At 42.7% G+C, this 27311-nt stretch overlaps 1 protein-coding gene across 13 annotated transcripts in view; it reads right to left on the bottom strand.

Annotated features, from left to right (window-relative positions):
- TLE1 (TLE family member 1, transcriptional corepressor) overlaps positions 1-27311 on the bottom strand; it is a 106405-nt gene that overhangs the window by 26846 nt on the left and 52248 nt on the right. For 2 of the 13 annotated variants that reach the window (XM_055272146.2, XM_055272153.2), the window contains exons 7-14: positions 23781-23985; positions 23033-23049; positions 10182-10298; positions 6373-6426; positions 5713-5865; positions 3134-3278; positions 1603-1793; positions 56-132 (exon numbers count right to left, since the gene is read on the bottom strand). In XM_055272146.2, coding sequence (XP_055128121.1) covers positions 56-132; positions 1603-1793; positions 3134-3278; positions 5713-5865; positions 6373-6426; positions 10182-10298; positions 23033-23049; positions 23781-23985 — 959 coding nt within the window. Of the gene's footprint in view, positions 1-55; positions 133-1587; positions 1794-3133; positions 3279-5712; positions 5866-6372; positions 6427-10181; positions 10299-23032; positions 23050-23764; positions 23986-27311 lie in introns of all 13 variants that reach the window. The other 11 variants (XM_055272144.2, XM_063636954.1, XM_063636955.1 and 8 more) reach the window with 8 other exon arrangements.

Here is a 27311-nt window from a genome sequence, read left to right as displayed (position 1 = left end):
ACCAATGACTGAATAACCACCTTTAAAACAAAACCAAGGTCTTTGAGGTACTTACGGTTTCCCCCCAGGGATTCCTGCCAGGTTTGGAGGAATGGTAGGTACTCTCATGTGAGGGGGAGGATCAAACCCCACCTGGAAACAAAAATAAGGCATTGCAGACTCAGTTTATTGCAGCAGGCACTTTGTGAACATCAATACTGTTCATTAGAAACTCACAGATCCCCAAAGCACCATAAATGGGAACAGTAACATGGCCTAGTGTTTTTCTTTTTAATTACTATGCAAGAGGTAATATAAGCACCCCTGAAAGCCACAAGACCCACTTCCTTTTTGGGAGGTAGAGAGGAGATGTGATCTATTTGTGCACTGAGAACCACTTCCCCATTGTAAATTCTTCCCTTAGACTTGCAAGCAAGTTCACAGAGCAGTATGTTGTATTAGGATTTCTCAACCTCAGCACTATTGACATTTGGGGCCAAACAGTTCTTTTCTTTGTTAGGGGCCGTCCTGGGCGTTGCAGGATGCTGAACAGCATTCCTGGCCCCTACTGTTTATGTGCCAAGAGGAATCCACACCTGCCCCCCTCCCACCCCCAGTTATGATAATCAAAAGTGTCTCCAGATATTATCAAATGTCCTCAAGGGATAAAATCATCCCCAGTTGCATACCATGGGTCTCATTTAATGCTTAAGGATTCATACATGGATTCCCTACTTTGTGCAGTGTAAGGACAGCGTGTAGTCTCTCAGTTGACCACCTTACTTTCAACACTTTGCCCGCCACTGCACAGCCTCTCCTACAAGTGCAATATCAGGAAAAACAAATGAATCTTAATGTCACCACAAACTAGTGGAGGTAATGCTATGTGAAGAGGGGACAAGAGAGAAAGGTAGAGGACATTTTTCAAACAGCCAAGAGAAATGATGGTGGGACTTTATACCCTTAATGCAATCAACGATCACAGAGCCAATTCTACCCTTCAAATGCAGTTTTGTGTCTTCTTGGTCAAAAATTAGATCATTTGCACAGTGGCAAGAGGCAGGGCAAACAGACGAGAGACAGCCTGCCCCCATGGTTCAGTCTGTCCAGAATTCTACCTGTTTACAGAGACCACTGTTTATATATAAGTCATGCTATTGGGTTTAAAGTGTAACATAGGCATAGAAAGAGAAAGCGATGGCTTCTTGGACATTTTTTCCTACGGTTTAATGAGAAAAAAAAGTTCAAGAAAATGAATGAAAAGGCTTCTGTGAACCACTTGAATCATTTCATCGCCTTCAAATAAAAAAAATTGACTTTGGTGGGAGAAAACCAGATGTCCCCTGAACCACTGAAGGAGTTTCTAAACACTGCCTTTTTCATCCACAAAAACAGTAAAACAAAAACCGTTTGGCCCTCACTTAATGAAGCAGCGTGCTGATGAAAGCTGACAAGAGGAAGGCGAGTGTGTGGCTGGGACACTGGGCGTCTTTGTCTCCGAGGTGTGTGGGGCTGGCTGCTCCTGCCCACGCAGCGCAGAGAGGCCTGGCCCCAAACTTGACAGAGCTCAGTGGAGCATGCAGCGTTCCTACCCCAACCACAGCCCACCCAACAGCGGCCTACCATGGGGGAGCGCCCGTAGGCCACCACGGCGGCCGCGGCAGCTGCGGCGCTCATTTGGGGTGACATGTTGTGTAAACTGGCGTAGGCAGCGCCTGGGCTGGTCAGCTCGCCGTTCATGCCAGCGTGGGGGACCATCCCAAAAGGAGCAGGATATGGGCCGGGCACTGCCAGCGGTGTCCTCAAGCCAGCTGCTGAAAGGAAACACAAGCCACACATCACTCAACTGACCCACTCCATCAAACCTGACCAGCAAGTCTGGCCTCATCATTTGTTAGTGTCACTCATGGGAAGAGGGAAAGAGGTAAGGCTTCTGGGGGAGGGGGGAAATCACCTCTAATTTATACACTGGATCCCTCCTTCCCCAGAGTGGAATTCATCTCCAGGAAAGAAAAGACTCCAGGGGAAGCACAACCCACACATTTTCTCATTCGTGTAAATGGCAGCACCGGGAAGCCAGGGGAATTAAGCGTATTCCATACCCAATTTACAGAGGGCAAACCAAGGCACAGACACCAAGTGTTTACCTGACTTAATCTCAAAAGAAGATTTTCTCGATAAAATCCAAGATTTCTCTTTCAGTCCGAACTTTCCATTCCCTGGTACCAATTCCAAATGAAAACCCAATCCTGGATTTACGTAAACCAAAGCACGGGTTTAGGAGGAATATTCTGTTGCCTATTTTCCTTTGGGCCCAGGTTGTTGCTTTTTTCCTTTCCCACTGGGGAATGTCAGGTTGCAAATCATGCGTTTTTTAAGGGCTGGAGTCGCAGAGCAACCCTCCTAATTTCTACTGAAGGAGAGACCACTGATTCCTGAAGCTTTCCCTAGCAGAAAACCAGCAAACTATAGTCTGCAAGGAGCACGGGTGGGCCGGCCAAACCGCTGTGTCAGCCAGTAATAGCAAAGTCAGACGTACAATGCTAGTTAGGTAGGGAGGCTTGTGTTCAAAATAATTACCAGAAACTTTACTGAAGTCCCTAGGATTTGAATTATTTAAAACTAAAAGAAGGCTGGGCAAGGTAGCTCACGCGCCTGTAATCCCAGCACTTTGGGAGGCCGAGATGGGCAGATCACCCGAGGTCAGGAGTTTGAGACCAGCCTGGCCAACATGGTGAAACCCCATCTCTACTAAAAATACAAAAATTAGCCAGGCGTGGTGGCAGGCGCCTGTAACCCCAGCTCTTTAGGAGGCTGAGGCAAGAGAATCACTTGAACCCAGGAGGCAGAGGTTGCAGTGAGCTGAGATCACGCCATTGCATTCCAGCCTGGGGGGACAAGAGCGAGACTTCGTCTCAAAGAAAAAAAAAAAAGAACAGCTGAATGTAAACAGTTGGAGACTGAACAGAGTGCAGCTGCTGAAACCCAAGGACAAACATCTGTTTCTTATCATGGCTTTTTCAGAGATAGGAAGGAGGGTGGCCCTAAGTACATTTCATATTTGTAGGGCAATTGCGTCACAACATTAACAGACAACAAATTAAGCTGGGAATGGGAGAAACCAAACAAAGCACAACAAGAGGCGATGCTGTACCCGCTTGGTTAACGAGGGGGTCTATGGCTGGAGGCTTGCCGAGGCCTGGACGGAGGCCTGGAGTGGCGCTGGTGCCCGGCGTTGGCATGTCGCTCCGAGGCGTTGGTGTGCTGGATTTCAGAACAGGCGTGCTGGCTTTTTCATGCTGGTGTCATTAAACAAATTAAATGAGTATTATTTTTAATCCAAGCCATATTACACAATTTATCACAACAGCAGCTGGGACACTGGGCACCCTCTAGCTACTCCCTCAGCCAATTTTCATAAATCCACACAATGTTGACAGCATTAACTTGTGAGCGAGAAATGTTGACCTTTCCTCTTCCTGCCAGAATTAAAACTCGAGCTAGAGACACTGAACATGATCACACTTCTTCCTCCGCAGATTTTATTTTAAAAGTATTTTCCATCAGCCTTGTGGACTTTGGGTCTACGCCAAGTTAGAAAGATGACCACCCAGAGAATATTTCCCAGGCACTCAGAAACACATGCCCTGGCCGCCAAGAAAGTCCAAGGAAGACCCCTATTCTTTTCTTTTTTTTTCTTTTTTTTTTTTTTTTTTGAGACAGAGTCTCGCTCTGTCACCCAAGCTGGAATGCAGTGGCACAATCTCGGCTCACTGCAAGCTCTGCCTCCCGGGTTCACACATTCTTCTGCCTCTGCCTCCCGAGTAGCTGGGACTACAGGCACCCGCCACCATGCCCAGCTAATTTTTTGTATTTTTAGTGGAGACACGGTTTCACCATGTTAGCCAGGATGGTCTCGATCTCCTGACCTTGTGATCCACCCGCCTTGGCCTCCCAAAGTGCTGGGATTACAGGCCTGAGCCACCGCGCCCAGCCAGAAGACCCCTTTTCAAGTCTCCTTTTTAGGTAGCCCTGGGATTGAGACAAATGGTGAGAGAGAGTGGGGCCAGTATCTCAGAGACAAAAGCCCCAGGGCTAACCTTACCAATATGCGTAAAAAGAACAACACTTTGGAGTTAAGTGTCACTGCCCACTTGCCTACATAACCAAAGTGGACCTACCAGTGCAGACCAGAGACTGAACACCAGCAAGGGGCCTTTCGGAGTCCAGACAGTAACGGGGTTACAGGGCACCTTCTCTGGCCTTTCAACCTTTCATGTGCTTTACAACACAGTCCAAGAACCACTACAGTGTGGCAAAGCGCACAGGCTAAAGAGAGTTCTTTATGACCTTGGATCATGAGCCACGGCTGTGTAGCCTTGTTAAGTTATTCATTCCCCTCAACCGGTAAAACAGGATAATGCCTACCAGGACCAGGTAAGGATTAACTGCAGGGTTGTTATGAAATGTTATTGTTAAAAGATGACGCAGTCTACAAAGTTTGATTAAATGAATGACCACATGAGTGGGTTCTGATGCACCAGTTCCTGGCTTCCCCTGGGGCCTCCTTTGTGCATCACTGATCTGACGAGCTCCATGACATCGGGGCATGCTCTATGACATGCCCCAATATTAGGGATCAGTCTACCAGGTAAATGGCCAGCCTAAGAAAATGAAGACTTAAGAATCTCGGAAGTTTGAGGCCAGGTGCGGTGGCTCACACCTGTAATCCCAGCACTTTGGGAGGCCGAGGGGGGCAGATTGCCTGAGGTCAGGAGTTCAAGACCAGCACGGCCAACATGAAACCCTGTAACAAGCCAAGACTGCACCACTGCACTCCAGCCTGGGTGACAAAGTGAGACTCCATCTCAAAAAAAAAAAAAAAAAAGAAGAAGAAGAAGAAGGCAATGAACATGGATGCGTGTACATCCTCTCTAATGTATGGTGGTACCAGGAGTGGTGGTGGGTGCCTATAATCCCAGCTACTGGGGAGGCTGAGGCAGGAGAATTGTTTGAACCTGGGAGGTGGAGGTTGCAGTGTGCCGAGATCACGCCACTGCACTCCAGCCTGGGCAACAGAGTGAGACTCCGTCTCAGAAGAAGAAAAAAAAAGAATCTCAGAAGTTTGAACCATTTGTCAACTGGGAAGTTTCAGAGAGCTGTGTGGCAAGAACACATCCCCCAAGTAAGAAGGCAGTGAGGCTGGGCTTGTAATCCCAACACTTTGGGAGGCTGAGGTGGGTGGATCAAAGAGGTCAGGAGTTCAGCCTGACCAACATGGCGAAACCCCATCTCTACTAAAAATACAAAAAAAAAAAAAAATTAGCTGGGCATGGTGGTGCACGCATGTAATCCCAGCTACTCAGGAGGCTGAGGCAGGAGAATCGCTTGAACCCGGGAGGCAGAGGTTGCAGTGAGCTGAGATTGCACCACTGCACTCCAGCCTGGGTGACAGAGTGAGACTCCGTCTCAAAAAAAAAAAAAAAAAGAAGAAGAAGAAGAAGAAGGCAACGAACATGGATGCGTGTACACCCTCTAATCATGGCCGAAAAGAGACAACTGAGAGGGGAAAAAGTAAACCCTGAATGGTGACAAAGAACAGAAGGATGAGTTTCACTATTAAACTCTTAAAAATACAACCCTCAAGCAGCAAAACCCCCACATTTCCAATACTTCAGAGTCCTCTAGTCCACAATGAAAAATACACCGCAAGTGTCAGTTTTCTTTACCTACCAAGCTCATTTCTTTGGATTTCAAAGAAGTGGAACTTGCTGAGGAGGCCGTGGAAGCTGGACTGCTAGAAGCATCCTTCTTTAGCAGGCGGTTTTTGTCGATTCCATTTTCCCGGGGTGAGTGGGCAGGGCTTGCTCGCGGAGAAGAAGGGTCCTCAACAAGCATAATCAAAAGTTTTCGTGATTTAGCTTGTAACAGACAGATTTTTCCCTTTCCACACTCATTCTCTAAATTTAAGGACAGAGCTGAAAGTCCTTTGGGTTGGGGTTGTACAAGGTGACCAACACCATGTTATAAATGAGCAATATGGTGTCTGCAAACATACCTGCAAACATGCCATAAAAAACAATCCCACAGTCATATCCCTTTGTGCCTCAGGCTTAAGAACTTTGCCTAGAGGGCACTGGAAGGAAAGGGGAGCCAAACATCCAACTTAGGCATTCAAAATGTCTAGAGAAATATCTTTTTTTAAAGGAAATAAAACTTTATGTCAGTTAGACCATTATTGCTCCATACATGAGCAACCATTAACTTCTTAATGTAAAAAGTTGCAAGAGGTCCCCCCACCAAGGGGCTTACTTCCTTCATTCACTGTTAGTTTTTTTTCATAACATTATTCAAATCATTCTGAAGACAAACTTTGATGAAAAGAATGGTTACCTCATTAGACACATCCACAACTAAGTTGTCGTCGCTTTTGTCACCATCACTGTCCTGGAAAAAAAGAAACATTAACGCCATTTACTAAAAGCTAAGAATAGGTTTGAGGCACAGTTAGATTTCTTTCTATAGTTCTTGGTAGCAGACAGACTAAAAAAACTACCTGGGACAGGCCTGCAGGCTCTCTATCAGTTTGCCAGCCCTAGTAATTATCATCATCTTCCCCCTCTTCTCATCTGACCTGGGGCTGTGCAAAGCTTCAGGCAGGAATTCTGTAGCAGTAGCAAACCAACTATTCAATCACAACTTGTTTACAGGTGATGGCAAGTTGCAAATACTTGGCAGATTGTAAGAGCTCAGTAAATGGTTGCAGCAGCTGAATTTCTCTTGAGGGCTGAAATCTCTAATTTGAGATCTGCACACCCTTATATCAGAGTTTTTCCATATGATTTCAAGGGAAACCATTTTCCCATGGGATTACTAGTTAATACAAAAAAAAAAAAAAAAAAAAGAATCCCGCAAAGCTAGCTGGTGGATCGAATAAGCAAACAAAACCCAATCTTTTTCTCTTAAGTAACAAAAAAGTAAATTAAAAATAAACCTTTTTAGCAATCAGCTTGAAGCATTTTTGGAAAGATAATAGATGGCAATATTTGAAGGGCACTGGCATTCTGCAATAGGGCTCTCATTGTCCCTTCATAAAGCTCTGATATTTACTAATCAGAGGAAACTCCAAGGTAGCACTGGGTTTGGAAAAGATTCGGAAAAGCTGTTCAGCCGGGCATGGTGGCTCACGCCTGTAATCCCAGCACTTTGGGAGGCCGAGGCAGGCAGGTGGATGGCTTGAGGCCAGGAGTTCAAGACCAGCCTGGCCAACATGGTGAAACCCTGTCTCTACTAAAAATACAAAAATTAGCCGGGCATGGTGGCGCATGCCTGCAGTCACAGCTATTCAGGTGGCTGAGGCACAAGGATCGTTTGAACCCAGGAGGTGCAGGTTGCAGTGAGCTGAGATCGTGCCACCGCACTCTGGCCTAGCCGACAGAACAAGACTCTGTCGCAAAAAAATAAATAAAATAAAGCCTGTTCAATTTAATGATGCGGGCTGGGTGCGGTGGCTCAAGCCTATAATCCCAGCACTTTGGGAGGCCGAGGCAGGTGGATCACGAGGTCAGGAGCTCGAGACCAGCCTAGCCAACATGGTGAAACCCTGTTTCTACTAAAAATACAAAAATTAGCTGGGCGTACTGGTGTGCATCTGTAATCCCAGCTACTCAGGAGGCTGAGGCAGGAGAATCGCTTGAACCTGGGAGGTGGAGGTTGCAGTGAGCCGAGATTGTGCCATTGCACTCCAGCCTGAGTGACAAGAGCAAGACTCCATCTCAAAAACAACAACAACAACAACAACAAAAATTCAATGATGCGATCACCCCTACATCAAGCTTGAGGCAGGCTGAAAAAGCCTACTTTCTTAGCCAAAACGTCTCATGTCCTTTAGGGCAGAGTAATACATTATACAATGTAGGCATATGGAAAAAGCAGGACATCTCAATGGGTTTGAATTCTTGGAAAGGAAGAGGTCCTGAATTTATGATCTAAACAATGCTTTTACTGATGTTGTTGTCAGTGAAGAATATAGAAATAATATCTGAAAAATATTAGTACAAACAAGTGCAAATATTATTCACATTGGCCTTCTGAAGTAGGCCCACAAATCTAGTCTAGAAAGTTTACCCTCAACTCTAAATTCAGGTCTTAAATGACTTGTTTCCTAATCATACCCAGAGCACTACACGTGGGAGACCCAATTTATTTTCTTCAATAGTGTGTTACAAGATATATTTTAGCCATGGTTACAGGGGCACCATGCAATTCACTAGTAACAACTTCAAATTATAACCAATGAGGAAGCCTGGGTAATCCTAAATAACAGTCTACTGAAATAAATATTTTCATGCAATAAAGAACAAAACTAATACTAACGAAAATCTGTTTTCTCTTGGTAAAGCCCACAGCAAAGCACAAATGTTTCCAGGTATTAAGGGTGGTGGTGGTAAAAAAAATATAAACTAGAAAAGTTTCTCTTCTAAAAAGAAAATTATGAAAATGGCTAATTTAGTACACAGAAGGAACTAGCAAAAAGTAGCAAACTATTCCTGTGTTACAATGGAACTCTGAAGTGAGTTTACTGTAATTTAAATCTTAGCTTTTTACTGGACCCTTCTGCAAATATAAACCTTCACAGGACAGTACATGTCTGTCATCTGTGATCTAAGGTCTGAGGGCTTTGTTCCAGATTCTCCAACATACTCTCCACACATGGTCCCTAACCATCTATCCAACCAGACAAACCTAGTAAATGCAGGTTACAAAACTACCATGCCAAGCTTTATGGATTCTAGAGCACTCATTACTAAATAACTTACTATACACAACAGCCTCATGAAGGGCAATTCAGAATTCTACATCAGCAAATCTCTGCATGTCATCAACCTTCCAACTTGCTTATTAACACTGAAAGTACACAATGAAAATACATGCATGGGACATCAGCTCTGGGCAACAGGCAAGGGGAGAATGATATGTACTAAAAAGTGTTGGGCTAGGGTGGGGAGAACAGCAGCTTTGTTTCTTAGTATGTTATTAAAGCATAGTGCAAAGTGTGAACCAATCTGAGGATCTCTGGTAAAATAATCCAATACTGGAGCTGGGTTTGGGCATCTTAGCATAGTGTCGAAGAGCAGAGATACTACACCTGGCTCCAGCAAATCACTGGGATGTTATAAGAGTTAAATGAAATAATCCACGTAAAAATCACAAGGTACCTGGCACTAACTCCAGGTGGTACTCAAAAAGATGTTACCTATCGTCAGCTATAGGCTTGGGCCAGCCAGCAGGAGACACTATCCTCTGTCTAGTGTTTAGACCTCCACATAGCCTGCACAGTAGACACCTCTTCCTCCAAGGGCCTCAGGGACGTAGCCCCAATTCAGCAACTTTACTTTCATACTGTTCCTGAGAATGCATCCATCCTGAAACAGACACTCAGGGACACACAGTCAACTCCAAGTCATACGTCGGCTGCAATGTTTATAACCCTGAGACCAGAGCCAATGGCCATCTGGCTTGGTTTGGCTTCCTTTTGAATGTGGTTTTAGCTGGATCTGTGACAAGAGTCCTCACTCCATCAACCAGTAGAGTGATCTCATCTACAGAATTTAAACAAGATGCCTCTGGGGTTTCTTCCATTTTGACCATGAACTTAGATCACTACAATGCTCACTATGGAAGACGCTGAGCTCTGCCTTGAGAAGTAGTATAAGCCTATATTATCAGAACAGCATCCACCAAGCTTTTGTGACACTATAATTTTTACTCTATCTTAGCAGGAATGGCTACTAAATTCACATAGTCCAGGACAAAATGAAAAATGCAGAGACCTTATTCAAAAATTGAGAATGCAAAGATGGTGAGATCAGAGCGTTATACCAAGGGAGGGCGGGGGCCGGGGGAACTCCTAACAAGAGCAGGGTCCTGAGCAATCGCACAGCCCACAAAGCCAGCCCTGCATTTTCATATTCCCTTTTGAGTAACAAAGGCAGGAAGTCTAAAGTGTAACACTGAGCCCGGCAGAAGCATAATTTACAGCCCCTAAAGGAAATACTATCCTACGATGTAAGAACCTCTCCTCTTTACAGTATTATTTTTAAGGACATGGAATTATCACTAAGATCTTAGAGTACACTTCGATACTCACTTAGGTAAGCAATAAGCAAACAAATATTATTTCAAGTCCTTTAATTACTTACATAGTGGCTAGAGTCCTTATCATCCACCTTCCTTTTCTTGATGTCATTGGAAAATTCAGGCCCATTTCTGCGTTTATCTGTGCTTCTTAGACTGTCTGGGACCAGGAGGGAATTACTCTGCAAGACAAAAAAATTAATCAAAGATTTCTTCCCAAGCCTCTTTGTACACATGAAAACCCAACCTCGATGTGAGAACTATTTTTGAAAGGTGATACCTACACAGCCTTTCATTCCATTTAATTCATCTCATCTAAAGACTCTGATGGCAAACATATCTACAGGTTTACACACTTAAAAGGGAGACCCTGACTTTGCAATCAAACCATCCAAAGCTAGGTGGATTCTTTAGGCCTCCTTGGAAATGTGCTTCTGTTCTATTTACTGTTTGAGAAATAGGAGCTTGCTGTGTTGTATGTGGATGTGTTTTTATTCTTTCCCACTGCGACTTCCTGGTCAGGAATACAAATGGCCTATGGGCAAATCTTGAGATTCCTCTATTAGACATATTCTTTAACTGTAAGAGTCAATGTGTACCACTCTAAAAAGGCACAAAGGAAGCGGTAGGATTAACAGCATGGTTTCCTAAAAGGCAAATCACATTTTCCACAGCAACAATGAAGGAACTCTTTTGAATTCTTTTAATTTATTGTTGAAAATAAGACTTGGTGTTCCTCGCCAATAGCACTGAAATTTAAGACCCAAGGGGGGAATTTCAGCCAGTGAATCTTCAATAGCAAGGCCAGCTCCCACACACAAAAGCAGGAACGAGGACTAATCTTTTCCACAAACCACACAGGATACTTTCATTCGCATATGCCGAGTAGGAACTGTTGACCCAAAGAAAACAGGCATTTTAGATATTTTGGGGTCACATGACATGATCTGACATCTCTTCAATTCCCATCTCCCCTCGGGCTAAAGCATCAGAACATGTTACAATGAGTTCTTTTAAGAGTGGGATTAGCATATGCAAGGGAGCAATTTGTTCAGTGATGTGTTACTGCCCTGAACAATGTTGAATGAGCTGTGCAAAAACCTCCTTTCACAAAGCGCAGATAACCCCAATCTCTGAAAGATGTTTGAGAACTACGAGGATGGTGTCCAGGGCCAACAGACAATCATGTTACCTTTCTCTGCCACAATTTAAAATAGAAGGGGCTGGGGGATACCTTTAAGTTAGACCACATCTAATGCAACAGTATACAACAGAAGCAAATATTTTATGGCACCTTTTTAAAAGCCGTGCGTTTCATTCCCAACCAGCCAGAGGTAATCAGCCAGGTGGCCAGCCCTCAAAGCTCCCCCGAAAACCATGGACACCCCACCATGGGAGGGTTGTCCCCAGCTCAACCATATGCAGGAGGAAATCAAAACTGGGGACCAGAAGGCAATCCCAAGCCTCTTGGCCCGCCTCAGGGACTGACTCTAAAGGAGCTGGGCTCTTTTATTCATGACTGTTCAAGCTACACAAATGCCAGGAGGCTTAGATAAAAGCAGCTGGGAGGGACCAACGCAATTCAATATAGAGAAGCTCAAAGTAATGTCTTTACCACAGTGTTTGGGGCTGAAAGGTGAGCCAGATGGATCCCTGAACTAATTACCTAGATACGTGTCCGCTAAAAACCAACCCCTCCAACCCAGACCCACAGCTGACAAGGCTGCAGGAGACCTAACTCTTGCAAAGTGCTAACACACCCTCTGAAAAGCTGGGCTAGGGCAGCAGCTGCTTGTTCACACACGGGAAACGTGTTTAAATACACCCCTCCTAGTTTACTTCAGCCCCGAGGTCTCCTCCTCTAGACTCTGAGCAGCATCCAGGGCAGGGCTGTATCTTATTCAACTTTAAATCCGCCCAAGTGCCCAGCAAAATGGGGCACAGAGTCTGTGTGTGCTGACCAGTTTTAAGTTCAAGTCTCTCTCCACAGCCTTCCAAGTCCTTCTGCTGTCATCAGCACTGTGCATCCAAGCCACAGGGCCATTCCAAGACAGCTTCTTAATGTCTTGTTTTTCTCGTTTGTTTTTTTGTTGTTTAATGATGTCAAGTGGTACTGTGAACGTAAAAGTAAACTACACTTCTGTTAGAAACAATAATCTTTCCGTGGCTGGACCTTTAAGACTGTCAAGCTTTGAGGCCTCTGCGTCTATGTGTTCAAAGTTACTACTGTAATTTCCGCTTGAGCGGCTTAAATGAAGCTTATAATCTGAATAGGTTTTGAAAAGCTCTGAAAGTTCCTCCAAATGTAGTGGACAGGGCTAGTAATTAGCACCCCTGCTTATCTGAAAATGGGCCCCATTCAACAGCAGACTTCAACAAGTTACAAAACAAGATGCCTCATCATACCTTTGATGCTGTAAAACTGACTCAAAACAAGGCAGCAGAGTGTGGGCTGGAAGGCCCAGGAACGCCACACTCAGACCCAGGGATCCCCGGCCCACGCAGTTGCCGGATACCCGGCAGGCTTTCTACCTAAAGGCTACCCCACCAAAAACAGACCGCTTCCTTTTACTCTTGCTCCCATGAACCCAGTTTTCTGTGTATAATTGCCCCTGACTTCTTCCAGCCCTGACGCTGCTTTCATTGTTGTTCTTGATATGAGCAAATAGTTCCAGCCTAATGAGCTTCGCTGGCAGCAACAGCAAACATTCTGGTTTTTAAACTACTGCCTGGGGGACCCTTACCTTCATGAGTCCCTCATTTGTTTCCAGAAACCCAAAAGTGACTTTGTGGGTACTGCATTTCTTGAGGTATTTTTCTCTCACGTTGTGATTTCTCCTCGTGCACCCCCTACTGTGTGTTGCTTATGGCTCCAGGGTAGAATACAGTCATTTTGATGGCCATTAAGAGCTACTTTATAGATATTTTGAGAATTCAGAGATTAAACCTGGGTATTGACTAAATTGTCATTCTGATCCTCCAAAATTTCGAATGCTATGTTGTCTGGGTCCAAATCTAACAAATCAGGGCAACATTTAGGAGGACACCATTTGCAAAAGAATGAAACAGAGGTTGCTTTGTACTAAGCTATTTAAAAATGGTCAGGAGGCCGGGCACGGTGGCTCATGCCTGTAATCCCAGCACTTAGGGAGGCCGAGGCAGGCGGATCGCCTGAGGATAGGAGTTCGAGACCAGCCTGGCCAACATGGTGAAACCCCATCTGTACTAAAAAAAAAAAAAAAAAAAAATTAGCCGGGTGGTGGCAGACACCTGTAATCCCAGCTACTCAGGAGGCTGCAGCACGAGAATTGCTTGAACCTGGGAGGCGGAGGTTGCAATGAGCAGAGATCCCGCCACCGCACTCCAGCCTGGGTGACAGAGTGAGACTGTTTCAAAAAAGTAATAAAATGAAAAATAAAAATCAAAAAAATAAAAATGGTCATGCATTCTAAATACAGAAAATAACTGGAATCAAACCTGAGAAGAGGCCAAAGCAACCACTGAGACATTTCATTCCTCCTCCTCCTCCTGCTCCTTTAATCTGGAGGACTAGGATGTCCAGAGACAGAGGTGATTTGCCTGAGGCCAAGCGGCTCTGTCCACCACCTGCTGATTCCTATTACAGCCAAAGTGCCTCCCCTCTCAGAAGAGTGATTTTTAAACTCAAGTTTACATACATGGAACACTTGTACCCAAAAACTTATTTGAAATCCACCCTGGCTCTTTCAACTACTGCACTTAACATTCTAATGTGACATAATACCTGACACATGGTTTCTCTGACCCACCTCCTAACCAACAGAATGCCTTGCTTTAATCAGGTTAGATGTCTTCCATACCAAAACTAGAAACGTGTAATTTTTAAACGAACATTTTAAAGTCTACTTTAAAATGAACTAGGAATAGTCCCAAATTCCTGCCTTGCCACTCAGAACCCAAAATTAACACTGAAAAAGGCCTCAGCAGAGAGTGACAAAGCAGCCCAGGTACACACAGGCTTCATGGCATGCCAATCACCGCAGGTAATCATCCTACAGACCTATTTGCCACTGCAGACACCTCTTCCTAGAGTCTATATTTTGAAAGATTTTAATCTACCAAACAGGATTCATCAAGTAGAATTCATTTTTCAAATATTTGCCAAATAAATATTTAATCAAGAATCAGCTTTTTGATCAACATGAGAACCAGTGTTACTATACTGACTGATATACTCTAATTCCGGCCAAGAAACCCAATGTTTTACTTCACCTTGCAGCTGGTAAAATGTAAATATCTGCCAGGATTTTTTAAAGACTGTAAATGTTGGGCAGACTTCTATTACAAGTGTCCCAAGGACTGAGGTTTCTAGACTGTACGTAAGTTTTCCTTTATTTAAATTTAAAAAAAAAATAAACAAAATCACCTTATTTATGTCTTCTACAGAAGCTCAAAATAGGAGTTATACAGCTCACGGAGGACACTACAAACCTGGGCAAATCAGCTGAAAACACACTGTTCAAAACAAACTAAAATTCTAAAACCAAATAATTTTCTACACCTACGTGTGGCATACACTTGTGGGTACAGGGTCAAGTAAAACATAAAGGGAGAAGCATAACTGAGAAGTCTAAAAGAAAAGATCCTCCTAGAATGCTCAGTATCAGAAACATAAAGAGGGTCCAAAAATGGGCAGAACCGGCATAACTTTTATATAGAAAGTACATGAGATGAATAGATGAGGTGCAAGAGAGAAACCATATACTCCATAAGAAAAGACTCTCTCTCTCATGAAAATCTGGAATTCTGTGAGAATGCCAAATCTCAAGAGGGCATCTTCACTGGCAACAAGCAAATTGCTATTTATTAATATATGCTTCCTAACGGTTACATCTAACTTGCACTAATAGGATGACAGAATAGAATGGCTATGACAGCAAAAGAACTGGTCAGAAGAAAAGAGGAATGGCAGATCTGCTAATATTACAGCCTGTGTGCATTCTGAGACAAATTCTGAGCACAATTTCCTAACTGTGGGAACCATGTTTTATTAAACACACACCAGGATCTCTCCCTGTGGCAGCTCAATGGCCTCAAGGTAACTAGATAATTGGTGAAGTGTTTGAATTTCCTGGATGCGAGAGGCTAATATATTCTTTTAAAATAAAGCAAAACTAAACATTCCAACACAATTATGAAACCATACCTTCACGTAAGAACTTACAATGTAAGTAGGTGGGTTGACTGAACCTCAGAGAGCACCCAGTGGCATCAAAACAAAATGTTAAGATTGGGACTCTGTATTACTTTATCCTGACCATTCAACACAAGTGATGTGTCTATTTCATGCTCCAAACACCTATTCAAGACCAAGGTAGCAAAGACCCAGCCACTTCAATAAGGATAAAAACCAGTCTTCATAGTCTTGTTCCAAGTAATGGTTGTTCACATCTACTAACATGTTCTGGAAAGTAACCCCAGAAACTATGAAAAAAAAAAAAAAAAAGCAACTTTAATAAAATGCTGCCTTGTCAATGCTACCAAGCACTAGCTACAGAGGCCTTCATGAATCCTAAGACCTCCAAGCAACTTCTCTGCCAACAAATTTGAACCCTGAAACCACCAGCAGCAAAATGGAAAGGAAAACCCATTCATGCATACAGCAAAAGCAAAACAGGTTTCCCTAATGCAAAAATAAAGCACATTATTCAAATGGATTTCTTTAGCTGCCATGCTGATTCCCCTTGGGAACTTTCTCCTCCCGGCAGGAAAAGTGTTTGTGTCAGAGGTACAGATTGGAAACTCGTGACACCTCATTTATCCTCAGTTACACTAAGGCAGTAGGAACCTAATTTACTAGCACACTCCACACTGACAATTAACTTCTCGGTGAACATTAAAACAATTAGGTAACGACGCACCCCATCACATCTGTGTGCCTTCTCCATCTACACCTGGTGTCAATTAAGCCATCACCCTGCGCTGTACTTTTTGCTACGGTCCAATTGGTCATTCACGTACTGTGCCTAACACTTCGACTAATGTATTTTTAACCCATAAGACTAATGAGATCCCCACTTGTTAACAACATGGACAAAGTTGAAAATCTGTCCACTGGCAACCATATCATATCTCAGAACCCTGCCTGTGCAGCCGTTCTGAAGGGCACACATTGATGTTTCACACAGTTTAAATGCAAACTATGGAGAAGAACCAGTGCATTCCTGCAACTCGATTTTGCAACTCATCACTGTAGAATGCAGATGGATGACTCAGTCAGGAGGACTCATGGAAAGATAGCCGTGCAGGTGACATACAGGGCCGGTTAATGTTGAGGCTGGACAGGGTGCTAAAACCACGATGCCTTCGTCACCACCCTCTCATTTGTAGCTGGCCCTTCTACCCTCCTCCAGGCAAAGCAAAACAAACTCTGCAGCAGACAAGAAATACAATTATTTAAAATTAAATTTAAATAACCTCATGACACTGCCATCCCCCAACTCAGGACTTAATCACAGCAAAAACAAAATCTCTATGTCAAAGCTTTTTTGAAAGCATGGTGTCTAAGAGCTGCTTAGCTGTTTCTGTGCCTCTTTGCTCTCCAGCCCCTGTGGAGATACTTGCTAATGCAAGAAATGGCCCTGAAACTACAAAGCCATTAGGTCAGGACTTGACTAAGTCATCTGTATATCTGACAGCACTTACATTTATACCTCCTTATCTCAAAGATGAGGACACAGAGTTTGTTGTCCACCCAGTGAGGAAATGATAAAAAGATTATAGGGACAAAAGAAAAAAACCTGCTCACAGTTGTAGGTTTTCTAATTACAGAGCACAAACTCAAGTCAAAAAGAGGTTTTGGAGGGAAAAATTCTCCTCTCACTTTTTGTTGTTGTTGTTTTTAAGAGTAAAGATGCCCTATTTTCACTGTAATCACAGTGAGATAAAACCTGAACGGTAATCCAGTCCCACCAAGGCCTCGATATCCACCTGACTTATTGCATCCACAGTAAACAGACGCCTCTACCTGGTACAGGCTCCTGACAATCTAGAAACCACTGGGGCTTTCCTTTCAAGGGTTCACCCTACTCACAGCAGTGATGCCAACTTTCTCAAAGAAGACCCATTTTTTTAAGCAGAGTTTTAAACTTGGCCAGAAGGGAAACCTGCCCAGGAGACTGCTTAAGAAAACTTAAGTGTTTGCCATTGTGCCCAAAAATTGAAATTTTAGGTGACTCATCTCAGTTTTAGCCTTTATTTCCAGGCAATCTCTTAACATGTCAGGTCAAGATTAATTCATAAATATTTAGGCAAAAACAGCACCTCCTAGCCTGTGTCTACTTTTGAGAAATTTGATTATCAGAAAAGTGATCAAGTTAATAAGCAGCTGAGATCAGTTTCACGGTGCTGACATGCTGAGAACCATCAGTAACTGCCACCTTGGCACGTGGACCCTTATTTCCATAACTGCCTGTGTAATGTGTATTTTAAAAAGGAAGAGAAAACCAAGGCTGGGTGCGGTGGCTCACGCCTGTAATCTCAGCACTTTGGGAGACCAAGGTGGGAGAATCACTTGAAGCCAGGAGTTTGAGACCAGCCTGGGCAACATACTGAGACTCTGACTGTACAAAAATTAAAAGAAAATTGTTTTAATTTAAAAAATAAATAGGAGAGAAACCCAGAAGTAACTGCACTGAATGTAATGAATGATGCATTTACTGCTGTCTTGCTACTCTAAAAATGGCAGTGGGAGGAGGGCATTCCCTAAGCACCTTCTATGCTGTCTGCTACCCTCCCACCTGAGGCCTCCTAACCCCCTCCCTGTGAGGCAACCACTACTATCACCATTTATAGATGGGACTAGGAAGTCACAAAAGGATGAAAAAGCCTTGCCTGTGTAGCCAGAATTCCACTCAGGTCTGCCTTTGTACAAAACTCATGTTCATTCTACCACCCCTGATGCCGCCACGGTTCCCATGGGCCTCTGGGAGAGAATGTGATTTTTTTTTTTTTTTTCCAGAAAAAGACCAACAGTATTCTTTTCCAAAGCAAGCCTCACATCTTAACTCCTCCTTGCCTTCTATAATGTTGTCATTTTGAGAAAAAGTGATGGATGGGTGGTCCTAACTAGGATTTGGTCCTGCCTCTGACAATTAACTAGTCAAGAATAGCTAGAGAAGAGTAACAAAAGAAACCACCTTATATAAAACAAGGTGATGTCTGTCATAATTATCTCTAGGTAAGTTCTAAATACAAACTCCTGGTGATTTTAGAAGTCAGTTACAGAGTGACAACATGGTCCCTCAGATTACTAACTCTCAGTCTCTGTTAACTAAGTAACTATGTGACTGGATGCACCCAGCCTCCTTGATAAAACCATGGTGCGGTGCCATATGACCCTGAAAGAGCAATGAGTGGTGTGCTTAGACTGTTCTAAGTCAGGAACCCCTTTCTGAGAATTTGATGAGTTATAATCTCTCCCCAGAATTCTGCAAACGAGCACAGACCCACCCAGTCCATCCATAAATGCCACTGCGTAGGTCTACACACCGTCTGCTCTGGGGTCTCCCTCAGCGTCTCCTCCCTTTTCAAACAGTGATCACACTGGCTAGGTATTTCAGTGCCTTACATTCAACAAACGTTTAACTGTGACATAAAAGGGATCACTGCAAAATGATAGCAAGTATACGAAGTACCTCAAACAGTACTTGGGCACATAGTCAGGGCTCAACAAATATTTGTCAAATGACTCAAAGTATTTAAAAGCATGCCCTATTATAAATTTTTTTAAACCATACAACTTTTTGTCAATTCTCTCTTTCAAGCAGATAAAAACAGCATTCCCTTCAGGCAAAATTTAATGTAATTTAGCCTTAAATTAATTAAAATATCTAAAGTTCTGTTTTTATTACTACTGAATGCTACTAAGAAATAATGGCCTTTTTTAGGTCATTTCATATTTCTCTGCTGAAGAGCTGCACTTATATAAGAAAAAACAGATATCAAAATTTTAAAACAGCCAAAATAACTTTTTAAACCAAAGCAAAACCTCTATAAAGTTGCTAGCTTTATCATTCATCCCTTTCAGAAATAAGAAACTTTAAGGTAGTTTCCATAAAAACTTTCACTCTTAGAACAGCCATGTGTCACTGAACAACAGGGATACTTTGTGAGAAAGCCATGTCAGGCAGTTTCATCATTGTGCAAATATCAAATAGTGTGTTCACACAAACCTGGGTGGTATAGCCTACTACATACCTAGGCTACTGCTCCTAGGCTACAAACCTGTACATGTTACTGTCCTGAATATTACAGGCAGCTAAAACACAATGTAAGTATTTGTGTATCTAAACACATCTAAACATAGAAAAGCTACAGTAAAAATACGGTGTTATACACTTACGGGACCACCATCATATATGCAATCCACTGTTGACGGAAGTGTTGTTAGGCAGTGCACTGATTGCACTTCTATTTCCTAGGCTTCACATTAAAACAGATTGCTTATTTAAGGCTCATTTGTTTTCCTACAATAAAACCTTTAACTAGCAAATTAATTTCTGCCACTAAAAATAAACAAACTACCTACCAACCAGTTTTACGCTCACAGATAAAAATCCATACACACCCACATTCCCTGTGGATCCCGTCAGTCTCTGATTTCTGCACTTCGAATAAATAGTATGTTCAATATAGAAAGATAAACAAGAAGAAAAAAAAAAAACAGTAAGGAGTTCATCTTATTTATGGCCAAGGTTCTTAGACTTTGGTCCAAGGATCCCTCAAGGGTCCCAGAGACCCGAGCAAATCTATGAGGGCAGATTTTCTTCCTAAACATCAACTAAATACCACAAAAGAGCGAATGCAGAAGATGAGAATCCAGCTATCCTCTTTAAAACTAAATAAACTACAAGGCATTCAAGACATTTGTAGACATACATAGCAATGCCACTCTTCCCACTATAATTTTTTTTGTTTTGGAAAAGTTATTTTTCATTAATAATGTTATTTGTATTAACACAATTTAAATTAAGTAGCTCTTCATCTGTTTAAGTGATTTAAATTTTTTTTATTTCTTACCCAGTAAATATCAAGAATCAAAATATTAACCCAGTAAATATCAAAATATAACCCAGATAAACAAAAAGTTCTTCAGGGTCCTCAATAATTTGATTTCAAGGGTATCAAGATCATGAGGCCATAAGGGTTTGAAAATCACTGGCCTGTAGCAACCACCCTTAACCTTTCACTGGATTAAAAAACAGCAGCAAACAGCAATTGGCTGACTTAATCTGCCAAGTAAAATTAGACTTTCTAATTCAAACCACTTATTAAACAGATAAGTACTATAATATTTTAGGCACTAATAGTACACATCATCTCATTATCCACTGCGCTTTTCATATTCATTTTTATACAAAGTTTGAAGAGCTACTTAATTTTATATAACTGTAGCAAAATCCCACTTATGTGGACAGTGAACAATTTAATTCCTTTCTATGCACTGAATTAAATGTTTAGGTTACAATTAGTGTAGTTTTCCCATTTTAATCATCATTGCCCAACAGTTTTCTGCAGTAATTAGGCAGAAAACACAGCATATATAATTGTTCTGAAAATACTCATTGAAATGATTAGAACTTGTCAAAAATTTGATATAAAAAAGGATACATGTCCAAAACACAGAAATCCACATTTGAACTAGAAAGTTCGTTGACTGCTAACCCTAACTTATAGACTTAAAAATAACCCACAGTTGCCTGTAACTCAAGAACTACTTCATACTTCTTGAAGGGGATAACCAATAACCCTCCCTCCACCCACTCCAATGAACCCATGAATTAAGTACTTGCATATATTTTTCCGTCAAAAATACCAACAGGAGGTTATCAGACACATTCGGAAATTCAGAAAGACACAGAGGTATAAAATACATCTCTACTAGCTTAAGCATGGAAACCTCTGCCTATTCACACCCCTGGCATTTCAGAGAGGCACATACCATGTGGTATCACTTTCACAATTCTGATACCAGTAAGTTATAGAACTTTTGCTGAAACTTTCTCCAGTCTTGCTTCTTTTAGTAATTGTGTCACTCACTCCTCCTCGATTCTCTGGGAAAGGGCTTTGTTGCATGCTTACATACCTCGAATTGCAGATGCGTGTCCCATAGTGCCTTACATATATGGTATGCACTCAATGAACATAGCCATTTAAGGTGAAACAGGAGTACTGAAGAAAACATGTTAAATTGAAGTCCCAAAGCTAGACTTTAAGTTCAATAGATTTAAAACACTTAACAGCCTAAAGGGCATGGGCTTTCCCCAAATTTCTTCTGTGATTTAATCCAGGGTCAGGTTTTTTAATTTGACACTCTACTCAGCAGACATAAAAGATGACTATCTCACCGGGCATGGTGGCTCAGGCCTGCAATCCCAGCACGTTGGGAGGCTGAGGCAGGTGGATCACCTGCAGTCGGGAGTTCCAGACCAGCCTGACCAACATAGAGAAAGCGTGTCTCTACTAAAAATACAAAATTAGCCAGGTGTGGTGGCACATGCCTATAATCCCAGCTGAGGCGGAAAAATCGCTTGAACCCAGGAGGCGGAGGTTGCAGCGAGCCAAGACAGTGCTACTGCACTCCAGCCTGGGTGACAGAGCGAAAACTCCATCTCAAAAAAAAAAAAAAGACTATCTGTAGGAAACCTGGAAGGGCAAAATAAGGCTTCCTCCATAAACTAAAGCCTGTTTACTTATCTGCACTCTGTGTGTAGAATATTTTATTTCCTAGCTATAATTTTTGTCCCCCACAATCCCTTCCCAACATTTTCCAGAGAAATTTATAGGACAAGAATTTTAAACCTAGCTACCTTTTCCTTCAACCATTCCCCACTCCACCAAACACATCCAGATACATGAAATATACCAAGATCTGTCTCAAAGACAATTTTAAAAGTAGCTACTATTCTACACAGAAGAGGGGAAAAAAAAAACCCTGAACTTTTATCTTCCCCCCAAAACTTATACCAAAAAAGTTATCACAATTATTTAAATGTTCAGTATCCCGTTTTGTTTTTTACAATATTAAACGTGGTCAAAATACTGCTATGTTCACAAAGAAGGAAAGGAGGCAAAACCTGTAGGTTATTCCAGCTGAAAAGGGGCTGAATTCTCTCTATTTGCTACACAACATTTGAGACGCACTTTAAGTACAGGTCTCTCCAGAGCTAACTGGCAGATGCACGTACAGATCAAACGTGCACATGAAAAATGAGTGTGACTTAGGCTGGTGAAAACATGAACTCTCTATGCACACAGCCCTGTCCACTGAATTTTCTTCTTTTTAAGAGCTTACTGGTACGCTCAGTTCTTATGTCTAAAATAGATATAAGATCAAGTTCACATTCCAAGGACAATTATGCAAAGAAAACAAGATATGGAAACCTAGCAACTAAGATGCATTCGCAGAGGATAATGACTGGTTTAAGTAGAAATAGTACATTACTAACCAACTTCACAAAGGGATTGTGATCTCTTGCCTCTAAAACTGATTTAAGATATAAAAAAGAATATTCTTTTAAACTACAGCCAACCAGACTTAGAATGCAACCATTAACACTTTTAAAGTGAGGCAGGGGAATATACAGATCAAAGTGTATTTCCAAGTAAGTAATCACAGCAAATAGTGTTGCCTCCAAATTATGCCCCTCTTGTCCGATGCAAGTTTTATAAAAAGACAAGAGCAGAGCAAACAGTCATATAAGAAAAAGAAATTTTAAAGGAAAAGAAGTAAAAGAAAAAAGCCAGGTCACTGAGAGAGACAGGGAGAGTGTGCATGTCTGTCTGTGCCTGTGTGGAGAAGTGTTGTCAGAAGGGGACCATATGTGCGTGTGTGTGTGCATGTGTGTGTGTGTGCAGCAGGCATTTGAGTACTTACTGTGCCCGGCTCTCTGTCTGCTCCCGAGGTTACCAAGAAACGCACAGACATGCCCGTTCAGACACAGAGGCAAGAACAGAAATAAAAAAAAGGGGGGAATAATTAGAACACAAGCCCCAAACAGTTTTAAAAATGGCTTTTATTTATATAAGTCATTGCACATTCCTAATACAGTGATTTCCTGAAAATTACAGTATTTTGTAAACATAAGATTTACAGTTTAACCATACACAAAGCCTATTTTTTATTTCTTGACAGAATAAATTACTTTTCTTCAAAAAATTAGTCAAGTGCAATTTTGCCCAATATTTAATGCATACTAGAATTAAAGCCTATGAAACTAAGTAGTAACAGATGCAATTATCAAACCTTTCATTTGAACACATTCACTTTCAAATTTAACTTCTTATTTCGCCCCATTTAACAACATTACTTTCTTTGAAAATTACCCAATTAAGCAGTTAACAGTTTTCCATAATATGGTACAGGCCACTGGCATTAACTAGGCAGTTGCCAAGATGTCAAGATGCCTGCAATCTAACGAGATCGAGAAATCTACAGATGCCCACAGCAAACCCTGCAAACTTCCAGGGTGACCTGTGTTTCAGTGGAAAGCTTTGCGACAGTTCCTCTTATCTCATTGTTTGCTCTCTGTATAGGCTGGGGCTCTCTTTAGCGATGCACACAACTTTGCAGCACTGTAAGAGTATGAGGACAAAGTCCTAATCTGGCTTGCCCGGCCTCTCACCTCTGTGGTGCTCTGCATCGTGGTGCTTCTTGTCATCTTTTATTGCCAAGTGAGACTGCCCACTCAGAGCACTAGACAGCGCAAGAAGGCCGGCACTGCCCCCGAGGGGCGGGATTCCAGGAGGCTGAAGTCCCGAAGGGTGAGGCGTAAGGGGAACTGGGGGTCCGTGGCCATGAGAAAGATGCTGAGCTTGCAACTGCTGCTGCTGTTGGTGGTGGTGAGAGAGAAAAAGGAGGAGGAGGAGGAGGTAGTGGTGACAGTGATGGCGATGGAGGCGGCATCCAGGGGAAAACAGACATGACAGGACGGAAGGCGGAAACAGAACAGGAGGTTCAACAAACACACAAAAGGAGCCAAGAAAGAGAGGGAGGAAAGGGGAAAAAATGCGATTAGTGCTTTCAGTTCATCAAAAGCTTTCACCTGCTCAATTACCTCTCCCACCTTCCCAAAATACAATCCTCACATCTACACTGTCACTTTCTGGTATCACTCACCCCGAGAGGGGAGCTGTTTATTATTAAGCAAGGCTGGCTACATCAGTAAGTAAACATGAGCTAGTTCTGTCTTTATGTGCCTCCAGGGATGAGATCCAGCATGTCACTGAATCGAAGATGCCACAGATTTTCAGACTCACTCTGTTTTCAGAGGGTTTAAAATGGGGGTGGGGATGCATCCCACAATATAGTAGCCATACTCTCAACCTGTCACCAGGTAACTCCATTTCACCCTACACCCTTGCATTGACTTACCACACTAGTATGATGAGACAAAACCAAAATACTATCACTAAGGAACAGAATTTGGAAAGGAAGACCCAGTAATCTGGGTGGGTGTCTCATGCACCACCCAGGCACTTGTGCCCCCTTATTCCATCAATCCCTCTCAGTACTGTGAGGAAGTATTGCAATTCCCATTTCCCAGAAGGAATGAAGGCTCAAAGGCATTGACTAAATTGCTGAAACTCTATCCCTAGGCGAGAGGGGACTGCAGTCAGTACAGGAGTAACTCTTAAGGCTGCTGTTTACCATGCCACCATAGACGGGGAGAGAATCTGAGGGAGCCAGGCTTGTGGCCACTGGAAGAAACATTAGAGACGGAACTTTGTTTATCCTTTCCTTCCTACCAAGCTCCACACCTCAAACCCACTCTTTCATCGTGACTGATGAAAATACTGAGACCTAGAATGGGTAGGACCGTGGATGAGGAAAGCACTTATGTGTGGGACTCCAGCTAGTGACCCAAGCCCCCGTTCCCAAATGCCTTTTCCATGAGTGCACTTTGCGCCCATCGCTTAACCCATTCCAGAAGTTCTAAGTCTGTTCTCATTACACAGTATCATTGCTCTTATACATTATATTTAAAAGCACATTGTATGAAATGAAAAAGTATCCAAGAAATGGCCCCTGCACCATGAATCTGGCCACATTTCAGCTGTCCAATATAAAACTTGTTTTTGATGAGACAGTAAAAACGATTAAGTCTCAATTTCTAAGGTGTAATGTTAGAAAATTCTCCAGATTCTGATTTGTGCTCACTTCCTTGGGACTCAATTACTCATTTTATTTATTATCCCTTTGCGTGCACTGAATATATTAAATCTTCATGCCAGATCTTCAGTCATTTCTACCCAGACCACTGATTTTTAACGGAATCCCGAACACAGTTCCCAGCCTCAAAAGTTAGAGGAAACATCATCTTAAAGGCAGAAATCAGTGTCTGTGGAAATTTTACAATGAAGTTTCAAGCACTCCAATCTTTCTAAAAATGTTTAGGGTCAGGCACAGTGGCTCACTATAATCCTATAATCCCAACACTTTGGAGGCCAAGGCAGGAAGATCACTGCAGCCCAAGAGTTTGAGACCAGCCTGGGCAACATAGGGAGATTCCATCTCTATTTAAAAATAAATAAATAAAAATGTCTAAGAGCCAGCCAACCATCTTTATAAACTTTCATTCTTTTCAAAGAGAGCACGGTTCTAATTAGAAGCAAAATGGAAAAGGGGGTGAGGTCAGAATAGGCAGCATTCATAGCATTCTTGGAAAGTATAAACTACTCATTCACCATTTGAGATCATAATAACAATTTCTTTATGCATAAAATCACCTTCCTGTCATCCCAAAGACACTAATTCTTGCTCTGTCACCTTTTAAAAGCTTGGCAATAGTGAGACATAAAACTGAAGAAGCTTGCAGTGGCATCACGGTCCACTAGGCATGCTCATTAGCACTTAATTAGGAACTAGACACCTGCCATAAGAAATGTGCTTGGAGAAGGATGAGGAACAGGACTGCCCTACCAGCAATTACTATCATTACTTAGAGAGTAGGAGCTATGTCCGGCTTCTGGCGGGGGAAATGCAATGATGCATACACAAGCAAGTGCAGCGGGTAATTACGGACGGCACTAATTAAATGAAGATGAGAGAGGCTAAGCAGAGGGGAAGGAATCTAACTACAGGGTGGAGGATGCCACCCTCTCACCCCTCTCCCTGCTTCCCTCACTCCCTTAAAAATCTAGAATGGAGTCACCAGAAGATGAGGGTGGGATTCTTATGTCAGACCAAACATACTTTAGTAATATTTAGATACTAAGAAAGTAAAGATTTCCGGCCAGGCACAGTGGCTCACCCCCATAATCCCAACACTTTGGGGGCCCAAGGCGAGTGGATCACGAGGTCAGGAGTTCAAGACCAGCGTGGCCAAGATGGTGAAACCCCGTCTCTACTAAAAATACAAAAATTAGCCAGGTGTGGTGGCAGATGCCTGTAATCCCAGCTACTTGGGAGGCTGAGGCAGGAGAATCACTTGAACCCGAGTGGCAGAGGTTGCAGTCAGCTGAGATCACACCACTGTACTTCAGCCTGGACGACAGAGTGAGACTCCGTCTCAAAAAAAAAAAAAAAAAAAAAAAAAAAAAGAAAAACGAAATATTTCCTCTCCCATAAATCCAAGCTAGCTTTCAGAAAGATGAACTGGGAAAGGTGGATCATGCCTGTAATCCCAGCACTTTGGGAGGCTGAGGCAGGTGGATCACTTGAGGTCAGGAGTTTGAGACCAGCCTGACCAACATGGTGAAACCCTGTCTCTACTAAAAATATACAAATTAGCTGGGCGTGGTGGTGCATGCCTGTAATCCCAGCTACTTGAAAGGCTGAGGTGGGAGAATCGCTTGAATCTGGAAAGCAGAGGCTGTAGTGAGCTGAGATCGTGCCACCTCCAGCCTGGGTGACAAGAGTGAGACTCAGTCTCCAAAAAAAAAAAAAAAAGATGAACTGGGAGCAGATTCTGATATCTTACTGTGAAGAGGTGTTGGCTTACATAATGGGGCTTTGCCACAGCTGTGAAGTGGTTAAACCCAACAGTTTGACTAATATCTATCAACAGCAACATTCCACAGCCTAACTGGCCATGGGTAACTTCCAGCTCTACCCTAATCTGACCTTCTAGGTCCCCTGAACAAACAGCTCACTGTTATTAGAGGTAACTGGGTTCTTCCATCCATTGCTTGGCTACAATGAAAGCTTTTTTTTT

The sequence above is a fragment of the Symphalangus syndactylus genome, chromosome 3 (genome assembly GCF_028878055.3).
Source record: "Symphalangus syndactylus isolate Jambi chromosome 3, NHGRI_mSymSyn1-v2.1_pri, whole genome shotgun sequence".
In the NCBI taxonomy this organism is placed as follows: domain Eukaryota; kingdom Metazoa; phylum Chordata; class Mammalia; order Primates; family Hylobatidae; genus Symphalangus; species Symphalangus syndactylus.
The sequence above is the reverse complement of the archived record's forward strand: the minus strand, read 5'-3'. Positions and strand labels throughout refer to the sequence as shown.